Source organism: Chrysochloris asiatica, unplaced genomic scaffold (assembly GCF_000296735.1).
Source record: "Chrysochloris asiatica unplaced genomic scaffold, ChrAsi1.0 scaffold00106, whole genome shotgun sequence".
NCBI lineage: Eukaryota > Metazoa > Chordata > Mammalia > Afrosoricida > Chrysochloridae > Chrysochloris > Chrysochloris asiatica.
This window is the reverse complement of record NW_006408624.1, coordinates 3,400,563-3,412,720: the sequence shown is the minus strand read 5'-3', so window position 1 is coordinate 3,412,720 and position 12,158 is coordinate 3,400,563. Positions and strand designations below refer to the sequence as shown.

The window sequence follows — 12,158 nt, the reverse complement described above, 5'->3', positions numbered from 1 at the left end:
ATGCAAGTCGGCCCAGGAGACTGAAATAGAAATGGAGTAAGGAACCGGGAGCAGTATTATTCTTGTAGCAGATAAATATGGATTATGCCCCCTTTGGCCACAAGGCAGAGACGAACGAAGAGGCAATAACGTTTACGGACTACCAGCCACATGCGCCCTAGAGAAAACCAGGCCAAGGGAAACGAAGTGAAAAGTAAGGGCACTCAAGAGTTTCAGGAAAAGGAGAAATCCAAATAACGGGGTTCGTATGACCAAAAGGGGGAGAGGTAGAGGAAGGTGTCCCCCGGCATATTGCAGAAAAGCAGAAAGAAGGATGGGAGTTGCTCAGAAGAGAAGGCGGCCTTGGGCCTCCGAAGCCAGGCCGGAGCGAGGGGAAGCCCTAAAGGGCGGGGAGAGGGAGGAGCCGGAGGGAGCAAGGCCCGCTCAGCAGAGGCCAAGGGGGTAAGCGCGGAGGATCGGCTCCACATCGCGCCACACCTTCCCGGGAACCTGACCTAGCCGCCGCTGAGAAAAGATAAAAGACGAGATGACTGGAGCCGGTTGAGCTGCCCTAACTCCCATCGAAGGCGCTTACTCACCTGGGCCCACAGCAGCAATCGCAGCTGCAGCCTCGCAACGGCACAACCGGCCCGATCCTCGCCCCCGCCCGACAGTGCGGCCCGCGTCCCCGCTCTCCGACGACGACGGCGGCGGCGGCGTCCGCAACTTCCTGGGAAATGTAGTCCTAGATCCTCCTGTCCTTGTTGACTTGGCGATCTATTGAACTACGTTTCCCACAAGGCAGGGCGAGCGTTTGGCCCGCCGATTCGCGTCACGCGTCGGGTTGTCGGATGTCACGTGGGCTGCTCTATTACATCCCCTCCCCCCGCCTGGGTGGCCTAGGAGAAGAAGGAGGGAGGTGGACGGAAGAGGCGGGGGCGTTGCTGACGCCACTGCCCCCACCATTTTGGATCTAGGCTGGAGGGCGAGCTTGAGCCCCACCCACTCGCTGCCCTGAGTGCGTTGTCTAAATCTTTAAACTAGATTTTATTCTCTACACTGACCCCTCTCGCTATGTGACCTTGATTAAATTGTCTCCCCTCTCTGAACCTCAATTTCCTCTCCTATGAGCGTTTATATCCCACAACATTTTTGCAAGACTTGGACGAAATGGAGTTATTTTTATTGTGATAGGAACCCGGATGATACTAACAACAGCCACATGTGGTTATTGAACTGGACAGTGAAGATTTTTCTAGACCAATAACTATATTATATAATCAAGGTAACTTTCACCCTAAAAAAAAGAATAAAAATTCAGCATTTAATAAACATTGACAAGGGAAGAATTGAAGACTCCTGATGTGGTAGTGTAGGATTGGCACTGGACTGCGAACCACAAGGTAGGCAGTTCAAACCCACCTCGGGAACCCTGTCACTCACTAAGAGCTGGAAATGACTCTTCGGTACTTAACAACAATATGTTCTTTATGGGACCCTACGCTTTCATCTTTCTCCCTTTAAGCAACTGAGGTTAGCAACTCAATCCCTTATCCACAGCACTACCAAGACTCCAGTAATAATAATATGTACCCAAGAGACTTGAAAGCAGTAATGCAAGGAGATACATGTACCCAATGTTCATTGCAGTAGACTCACAGTAGCCAAAAGATAGAAACAACCTTAACACTGATCAGTGAATGAATGGATAGACAAAATGTAGCACATCTACACAGCCAAGTATTACTCTGCTATGAAAATAAATGTCTTGCTACATGCTTGAAAATATTATACTAAGTGAAATGAATCCATCACAAAAGGACAAATATTGTATGATCTCACTAATAGGAAATCCCTAGAATTGGCAAATGTATAGAGACCAAAGTTTAGTAGTGGTTTCCAGGAAAAGGAGGAAAGGGGAGAGGGGGAATAATTGTTTAGGAAACACTGTCTTTCTGTTTATGGTGATAGGAAATTTGGCATTGAGTAAGGAGCTCTGGTAGCGTAGTGGTTACGAATTGGGCTGCGAACCTTAAGGTCAGCGGTTCGAAACTACCAGCCGCTCCGTGGGAGAAAGATGAGGCTTTCTACTCCCGTAAAGATTTACACCCTTGGAAACCCTGTACAGGGTCGCTATGGGTCGGAACCGACTCGACGGCACTTAACAATAACATTAGTGATGGTTGGCAATTATTTTATCTATATCTGTGTTTATCTATGGAGTCCTGGTGTGGTGCTGTGAGTTAATGCGCCAGACTGCAAATCTGTTAGAACTGCAAAGTTGGAGGTTCAAGCTCACCATCTGTTCCTTGGAAACCCTATACAGGTTGCTATGGTCGGAATCGCCTCGACAGCACTTAATAACAACATATTTATCTAAGGCTTCTCTGTCTTCTGGAGGCTTCTCTCTGCCCAGGCCAATCTTCAGAATGCCGACTGCTATTTCTCAAGCACAATTCTGATCGCATCCTTCCCTGTGTCTAGTACCCTCAGGATCAAACCATAAATCCTCAAAATGGTCTGCAAAGATCTGCATGGTATAACCTCTGCCTCTCCAGCTTCACCTTCAAAGGTTTCTCATTGTCCTTGGGATGAAACTCAAGCTCATGTCCCCATACCCCTCTCCAGCCTTGGCTCCTTTGCAGCCTTGGCTCCTCTGCATGGTATAACATCTGTCTCTCCAGCTTCACCTTCAAAGGTTTCTCATTGTCCTTGGGATGAAACTCAAGCTCATGTCCCCATACCCCTCTCCAGCCTTGGCTCCTTTGCACCCATTGCTCTAGTCATGGGTACGCATCTTGAACACTCTCTGTACTTACTGCCTCCTCCTGCCTGTTCATGCCCTCCCTCCTCAGTGGCCCCACCTATCAAAGACTTGCAACATCAGCTCAGGGTCCCTCTCATTCAAGAACTCACCACAGTATTCATTCTGCATTTGTCGGATTGTGCTATACGTTATTGTGATTTCTGCACATCCCATCCCTCCACTAGTCTGGGAACAAATACAGTAGTCATTTGTTGCTTTTGCCTGCCGAGCATCCTCTTATTCTATCTCCTTCTGGTAACAGCACGTTGGTAATAAGTGAAAATTATCCTTTTCCAACTCTGGCTCCAGGTATGAACAGTGACTCTGGTTGATCAGTACAATTTCATTTCCCTTGATCAGTGATTGGCAGGTGGCTCAAGCCAGTCTAGCAGAAGGAATGAGTATAAGTCTGAGACCTTTGATGAAACATGAGAAAAAGGGCTGTTCTTTCTACTGGCATTGCTCAACTGGAAGAGCATCAGCTTGAACTTGTTAAATGACCACTATTCTAACTCATCAATCATATTGTATCAGTCACAAAGTCTTATGAACTCTGCACCAGGATTATCTACTGATTCTCCCATCACCCTGTTTCAGGCCTTCATATGTCTTCATACATAGAATAATGCCCAATCCAAAGTAAAGGATATATTGTTGTTAAGTCTGTTCTGACCCATAGCAAACCTATATATGATTTCTGAGGAGCGGCTGGTGAGTTTGAACCACCGACCTTGCAGTTCAAATCAACCTTATGGTCAAGTAAGTATTGATTATGATGAACACTTCTCCACTGGGAATACAAAATAGTAGAGCCAGAGTAGAGAACAGTTTGGAGAGAATCATTTGAAGAGATCCTTTATGGGAATGAAACTAGCACAGAAGTGCTAATCCCAGCTACTGACATTGGTTGAGTTTCCATTTTGAGTGCCTTCCAACATGAGAGGCTCATCTTCCGGCACTATATCTGACAGTATTCTGGTGCTTTTCATCATGTTTCAATATTCAACATTCTGGTGCTAACAGTGTTCCACTGCTATTTATAAGGTTTTCAGTGACTTAATATTCTGAAGTAGCCTGTTGCTCCTTCTTCCTAGTCTGTCTTCGTCTGGAAGTTCAACTGAAATAAGTCTATCTGGTATTTAAAACATCAATGGCATATCTTCCAGAATCACAGCAATACACAAACCACCACAATACGACAAAGTGACCGATCAAGGTTGCGACTGGCAAAGAACTGCCTCCTCAAAGTAGAGTTGAACAAGATGGCTGACTGACTGGAGATTTGCAGAGCAGATTAAAAGTTTTACATTCAATGAAGTAAAGCCCACAAGACCTTCATTTGCTGATGAGGCACAACTCAAAATGATGAGAAACAGCTGTAAACATCCATTAATAATCAGAACATGGAATGCATGAAGTATGAATCTAGGAAAATAGGAAATTGTCAAAAATGAAATGGATAAGCATCAATATCCTACGCATTAGTGAGCTGAAATGGACTGGTATTGGCCATTTTGAATCTGACAATCACATGGTTTACTATATTGGGAATGACAACATGAAGAAGAATGGTATTACGTTCATCATCACAAAGAATATATCATCATTTCTACCCCCTCCATATACAGAGTAGACAGGGATGGGCAACTTGGACATTGGCTACCCAAAATGGGGGGTGGGGGAGGCTACAAAGGCAAAAAGTGACTGGCTTACAAGCTTTTAAGAGGGAACCTAGATCCAGAGGGCCTGGAGGAAGGTAGAATCTCCACTGAGTAGTATCCAATCTGTTTCGGCAAGGCTGATGAAAGGAAATGCAGATAGGTCTCTTGTGATACATTAGTGAATAATTGTTATCAGGACTGATTGTGACGATTGGAAATGTAAAGGTAGATGTTTTGTAGCAAGAAGGGGAGTGATTAACTTTGCAGTCTAGAAGCAGAGGTCCCTGGGACCATCAAGGGAGAAGAGCAAAGAGCGGGACCCTACCCAGAGAAGCAGTGATGCCTGATACAGAGGCAGAGAGGATGACGTGGAGAGATGGAGCAAAACTGCGGACTTTAGACCCAGAGAGGGAGAGGGCCTGTGTGCTGGGGGGGGAAGGTCAGGGGCGGGGGGTCAGGCTTGTAGGATATACCCTTTGGTTGGTTGATGATGCATGGAGGGGATTGTAACCATGGCAATGAAACAATATACGATAGGATGAATGCAAAACTAATGTTCTCCCATGTAAACTATCACATAATTCATAATAAAACATTTTTTTAAAAAAAGTTCTATGAATTAAAAAAAAAAAAGAATATATCAAGATCTGTCTTGAAGTACAGTGCTATCTGTGATAGGATAATATGCACACGCCTACAATGAAGACCAGTTAATAGCACTATTATTTAAATTTGCACACCAACCGCTAAAGCCAGTGATGATAAAATTGAAGAATTCTACCCATTTCTTCAGTCTGAAATTGAACAAACATGTAATCAAGATGTATTGATAATTACTGGCAATTGGAATGCAAAGGTTGGAAACAAAGAGGAAGGAAGGATCAGTAGTTGGAAAACAGCCTTGGTGATAGAAATGATGCTGGAGATTTCATGATAAAATTTTGCAACACCAATAAATTCTTCATTGCATGTACCTTTTTCAGACAACACAAAGGACTGTACATATGGACCTCACCAGATGGAGTACACAGAAATCAACTTAACTACATCTGTGGAAAGAGACGGTGGAAAACCTTCATATCGTCAACCAAAACAAGGCCAGGGGCAGACTGTGGAACAAACCATCAATTGCTCATATGCAAATTCAAGCTAAAGCTGAAGAAAATTAAAACAAGTCCACTAGAGCCAAAATATTATCTTGAATATATCCCAACTGAAATTAGAGATCATCTGAAGAACAGATTTGATGCATTAGACACTAAAGATTGAAGACGAGAAGAGTTGTGGGATTGGATCAAGAACATCATACAGGAAGAAAACAAAAGGTTGTTAAGAAGACAAGAAAGAAAAGAAGGAAAAGATCAAAGTGGATGTCAGAAGAGACTCTGAAACTTGCTCTCCAACATAGAGATGCTAAAACAAATGGAAGAAATGATGAGGTACAAGAGCTGAACAGAAAATTTCAAAGGACAGCTCGAGAAAACAAAGTCAGATATTATAACAAAATGTGCAAAAACATGGAGTTAAAAAACCAAAAGGACAGAACACGCTCAGCATATCTCAAGGTGAGGGAACTGAAGAAAAAATTCAAGTGTCAATTGCAATATTGAAGGATTCTAGTGGCAAATATTGAATGATGCAGAAAGCATCCAAAGATATTGGAAGGAATACACAGAGTCACTGTATCAAAAAGAAATGGTTGATGTTCAACTATTTCAAGAGGTAGCATATGATCAAGAGCCAATGATCCTGAAGGAAGAAGTCCAAGATACATTGAAGACACTGGCAAAGAACAAGGCACAAGGAATAACTAGAATACAAATTGAAATTTTTCAACAAAGTGATGCAGCACTGGAGGCATTCACTCATCTATGCCAAGAAATTTGAAAGACAACTACCTGGCCAACTAACTGGAAGAGATCCATATTTGTCCCTATTCCAAAGAGAGGTGACCTAATGGAATGCAGAAATCATCAGAAAATACCATTGATATCCCATGTGAGGAAACTTTTACTAAAGATAATACAGAAACAGCTGCAACCATACATGGACAGAAAACTTCCAGAGATTCAAGCTGATTCAGAAGAGGACATGCAACCTGGGTTATCATTGCTAATGTCAGATGGATCTTGGTTGAAAGTAGGGAATACCAGAAAGATGTTTACCTGCGCTTTATTGACTACACAAAGGCCTTTGATTGCGTTAGAATCAGAAACAACTCAGGATCCAGCAGTTCTCCAGTCAGGAGAGTTTCTTTTCAGCCATTCCTCAGGCATATGTCTCTCTCACCCTCAGCCTCTCAGCCCAAGGCCTCCTGGCCTCTGCTCTGCTTGGGCAAGTGTTACAAAGCTCCTTTAGAGCTGGGAATAAATAACCAAAGGGTATCCACTTCTGTAAGCCAGTCTCCTGCCCAAAGGCATTCAGCTTTACTTGTCCTGTGGGTCCAGAAGCCCTCTGATCTGCTTTGCCTCCTGTTTTACTGCTGAGCTTAACTAAGCAAGAGATAGTTACTTCTTACTCACTGGCTAGCATCTACCATCAGGAAATACAGACTTGACTGAGTTCTAGAATTGCCTTGGAATGTTTTAAAAATTCCAATGCACACACTATATCTCCGACTCATTAAATCACAATGTCTGGGTATGGGACATAGACGTCATGACGTTTTTAAGTCTCTATGAGAAACATTGTCCATACCAAAAAACACTGAAGTAATCCAATCCACTCACTCATTTTAGCGGGAGTGAGGTTTTCTTTATTCGATTTTGCAAAATCCCGCACCCAACCCAGTAGACACGGGCAGAAGCACTACATGGCTGGTCTGCAGACAGTTTTATTCCCCTGCCCCGAAAAAGCCCTTCTCCAGTTCCAGTTCCCCATTCACAATTCTACCAGCACCTCGCATTTTCCTTCCCCCCAGAGAAGCCAAAATGGCTTACCCATGGTCTTAATGAGTGTGTTCTTATTTAAAGTTCCTAGTCTCAGACAGATTTCTTTCTTTCCTTCCCCAATTCATCCTGCTTACAATCTATATCAGCCTTGTCTAACAATCTCATGAGCCTTTATATTCCTGAAGATGGACCATACCCACAAGAATTAGTGTGCATGGTCTCCACAGGTGATTCCAATTTGTAGGCAAGTTAGGAAACTGCTGCTCAAGGCCCCCATTCGCCTGTCAACAAAGCTAGCATTTTTATAAAGCAGAAATTTTCCATTAAGCCATACATTAGGTCCTCTGGAGAGTTTAAAAAAGAAAACAAAAATCCATGCCTATGACCCACCTCCCAGATATTCTGATTCTGTTGGAGGCCCCCATACTGGTGGTATTATTATTATTATTATTATAAATGCTCACCAGGACATTCTTACATGCAGAGTGCCAGGTTTTTGGAATACCATTTCTCAAATCATGGTGGAAGGCCAGAGGTTTGGTTTTGTTTGTTTATTCTTTTAATTTCTTTTCTGTCACAGGCTGATTCTTTTTGTAAATACAGTAAAAATTACTTATTAGCTCATGTGTCACAATAGTGAATAATTGCTATCAGGACTGACAGTGGAAATGTAAAGGTAGACATTTTGTAGCAATAGGAGGGGAGTGGTTGACTTTGCAGTCCAGGAACAGAGGTCCCTGGGATCATCAAGGGAGAAGAGTGGAGTGTGGGACCCTACTCAGGAAACAGTGACACCAGAGACGGAGACAGAGTCAATGACATGGAGAGATGGAGCGGCTGGGGACTCTAGGCCCAGAGAGGGAGAGGAACTGTGTGCTGTGACCAGAGGGCAGATTTGCAGGGTATATACCCTTTGGTTGGTTGATGATGCATAGAGGGATTGTAACCATGGCAATGAAATGATATACGATAGGAATGTAAAGCTAATGTTCTCCCATGTAAACTATTACATAATTCACAATAAAACATTAAAAAAAAAAAGTCTATGTGTCAAAGCAACCAAAAAAAAAAAGTTACTTATTAGAAAAATGCATCTTAAAAAGACATATAAAATACTTGAGCTTGTTCATATAAACATTTTTTTAAAAAGCTTTTATAGTGAATTGAGTGTTAGTTTACATGGGAAAACATTGGTTTTCCACTCATCCTATCATATTTCGTTTCATTGCAATGATTACAATCCCCTCCATGTATTTGCTTCTATTCCCTCTCTTTTTCTTTTTCTTTTTTTTTTTGGATGTGCACAACAACACTTAGGGGTATATAATAATTAATTATTATTAATTAAACAACCAAAGGACACATTGTGCAAGCCAGCCTCCTGGCCACCAGCACACAGCCTTTTTCTTTCTGAGTCTATAGTCCTTAGCTGCTCTATCTCTCTATGTCCTTATCTATGCCTCCACCTCTGGTATCACTGCTTCTCTGGTTAGGAGCCAAATTCTTTCTGCTCATGCTCTTGTTTCTTAATGGTTTTAGGATCCTCGGTCTAAACATTTTTAAACATGCCTCTTAATTCACTGGGGACCAGACAGACAGTAGTCTGTCTTTGAGTAGCATATACTTCTAGTCCTGATGTGGTGTGCTGTGAGCTAATGTGCTGGACTGAAAAGTCAGTTTGAATTGCAAGGTCAGCAGTTCAAGCTCACCAGCTGCTTCTTGGAAAGCTTATACAGGGTCGCTATGAGTTGGAACCAACTCGATGGCACTTAATAACAATAACATACTTCTAGTCACTCTCACCCTTCTGTCCCTTTCTTACTCACGTGCTCATTCCCAGAGGATAAGAAATGCTTCTATCAGATGGATGAGACATAGACAACAGGCAAAGAAGACCTTGACCCCTTCCCACTTTAGGCCTCCCTAGATGTGAGTGAACATTCACCCCTGTCCTTCAATTTTAGGCTGCAAAAGTTGGTAAAAACAACTTCAGTTTCACCTTTGTTGTTATGGTTGGTGTATAGATTTGAATAATCATCATATTAATTGGTCTTCCTTGTTGTTGTTGTTATGTGCCATGGAGTCAGTTCTGACTCATAGTGACCCTGTACAGGGTTTCTGAGGCTGCAGATCTTTACAGGAGCAGAAAGCCTCATCTTTCTCCTGCAGAACAGCTGGTAGTTTTGAACTTCTGACCCTGAGGTTCACAACCCAATTTGTAACCACTACGCTACCAGAGCTCCTTGGTATTCCCTGTAGGTGTATGGATAATGTCCTATCACTGACAATGTTGTGCTTCAGAATAGATCTTGAAATATTTATTCTTCTTCTTTTTTTTTTTTTTTAATTTTTATTGTGAATTGAATGGAGATTTATGGAGCAGATCATCAATCAGTTTTACACTCAGCAAATCAAACATTTTGTTTCATCTCAGTGATTGCAATCCCTACAATGTGACATCACGTAGCCCACTTCCTCGCGCTCGGTGGGTCTTGTTTCCATTCCTCCTTCTTTCCTTACACTTCTCAATTTTGTCCATACCTATCTATTGCTCGGCTGAAAATTGAGCCACAGGAGTGAGTTCACTTTCAGGCCTGAAGGATGGCCAAGGGTCACCTGTCTCTTTTTGACCAGTAAGCCTGGTCTTATTTTGCTTTTGAGTTTTGTTCCACATTTTCTCCCACTCTATCCAAGACCTTCTAATGTGATCCCTTTCAGAGCAGTTAGTTGTGATAGCAGGGCATCATCTAGGTCTTCTTGTCTGAGACATTGATGTTCACTTGGTCCATGTTCTTTTTGACAATGAATGTGTCACCATTCCTCTTCAGTTTGTCATTCCCTGCATAGTAAACCATATGATTGTCCAATTGCCATCTCAACTCCCTCATGCCTAGGATATCGATCTTTATGCATTCCATTTCTTTTTTGTCAACTTTTAATTTTGCTAGATTCATCACCTTTATAACAACTTCTGTCCTGAGGAGCCCTGGTGGCACAGTGCTTAAGTGATTGACTACTAACCATAAGAATCGCAGTTTAAAAAATTTGCCAGTCAGCTTCTGTAAATCTTTACAGTCTTAGAAGTCCTATGAGGCAGTTCTACTCATGCTGTGAGTGACAACCGACTGGCCAGAGCACACAACTCCTGTCTTTCATGTGGCAAACACTTGGGTCAGGGCCAGATGTCTAGAGGCAGGTCTGCAGGTCCTTCTGTCTATCTCCACTCTTCAAGCCGTCCCAGAACTGGATAAGTGTGTCTGCTCTGCTGACCCAGACTTTGCCTTGAGTGGATTTTCCTAAGTAGCGTAGTGGTTACGAATCGGGCTGCGAACCTTAAGTAAGGTCAGCGGTTTGAAACTACCAGACGCTCCGCGGGAGAAAGATGAGGCTTTCTACTCCCGTAAAGATTTACACCCTCGGAAACCCTGTACAGGGTCACTATGGGTCGGAACCGACTCGACGGCACTTAACAACAACAACAACAGACTTGGGAGGGCAAACTTTGGGAGCGTAAGCTATAAAACTAATTTAGCTCTCCTTGACTAACTGATTTGATTGACTCGTGTGACAACCTCTAATTGGTTCTAAACTGAGATGGGGTGGGGGAGAATGCAAGGAAACATTGCTCTCAGATCCCAACGTTAGCATTCATATAAAGACTTTGTTCATTCATTCTCATGTGTGCCATGACCTGCGCCTTCTGTATTCCCCAGCAGGGTAAATGGCCCATTAATTCTCCATAATTGTCAAATAATTGTCACAATAATTTTCAAATGTTGTGAGGTCAGCAATAACTAACATATATGCCTGATCTGGATTCCTTAGCTCCTTTATGATGCGGAAGTGGAGTTCGGGGGCAGGGGAGGCTTCAGAGGTAGATGAGGGTCAGGTGGGGGTGAAAAATGGGGTCACATAGTACAAATGGCACAGGCTTTGGAGTCTCAGACCTGAGTTCACATTCCAGCATGGAGTATTTCTTTTAGCTGTGTACCTTCAGGCAAGTGAAAGTGGTGATTCAACTTCTGCGCCTGTTCATAAGATACAAATAGATACAAAATATACAAATGAGACACAGTATAATCCCTGTTCTTTAGAGACTCCTGTGAACCACAGCCTGTGAGAGGTTTACAAGGTTTCACAAAGAAGGGGCATTTGAGATGGTTCTTAAAGAGTTAGAAAAGTGTCAGGGGCTGAGAAGAAGGACTGAACATATCAAACAGAGGGAGCAGCAGGTGAAAAGGTAATGAGATATGAAGGATTCATTTGAAAGAATTTTGTGCTTCCTCAAGGGCACTTTGAAGGCTGAAGGCATATTTTGTATAACCTCACACACAGATATATCCTTGAGTGAACCCTGCGGGGGGTGGGGTGTGGAGAGAGGGTGAAGGGGATGTTTCATTTCAATTATTCTTAATCCAGAGTCCTGGTGTGGCGCTGTATGATAAGCATTGGACTGCTAACCGCAAGGTTGGGGGTTCAAACCCACCAGCTGCTCCTCAGACACCCTAAACAGGGTTTCTACAAATCAGAACCAATTCAACAGCACTTAACTATAATTCTTAATCCACTCATATGGGTATATCAATGGAGACTGAGCATTTGATATCAGATACAAAAAGAACAGTGGTTCATAGACTAACCCAGTAAAAATTGTTTGCTGTGGAGTTGATTCTGACTCATGTCGACACCACGTTTATCAGAGTAGAACTGTGCTCCATAAGGTCTTCAATGGTTGATTTTTCAAAAGTAACTCAACATAGTATCCAATCTGTCTAGGTAGGGCTGATGAAAGGAAATGCGGATAGGTCTCTTGTGATACAA

At 42.8% G+C, this 12,158-nt stretch overlaps 1 protein-coding gene across 1 annotated transcript in view; it reads right to left on the bottom strand.

Moving 5' to 3' along the window:
* Positions 1-212: 212 nt before the first annotated feature.
* MAP7D1 (MAP7 domain containing 1) overlaps positions 213-12,158 on the bottom strand; it is a 68,241-nt gene continuing 56,295 nt past the window's right edge. Inside the window, exons 17-19 of the mRNA XM_006867612.1 lie at positions 803-878; positions 579-709; positions 213-379 (exon numbers count right to left, since the gene is read on the bottom strand). Of these exons, the coding sequence (XP_006867674.1) occupies positions 213-379; positions 579-709; positions 803-878 (374 nt within the window). The remainder of the gene's footprint in view (positions 380-578; positions 710-802; positions 879-12,158) is intronic.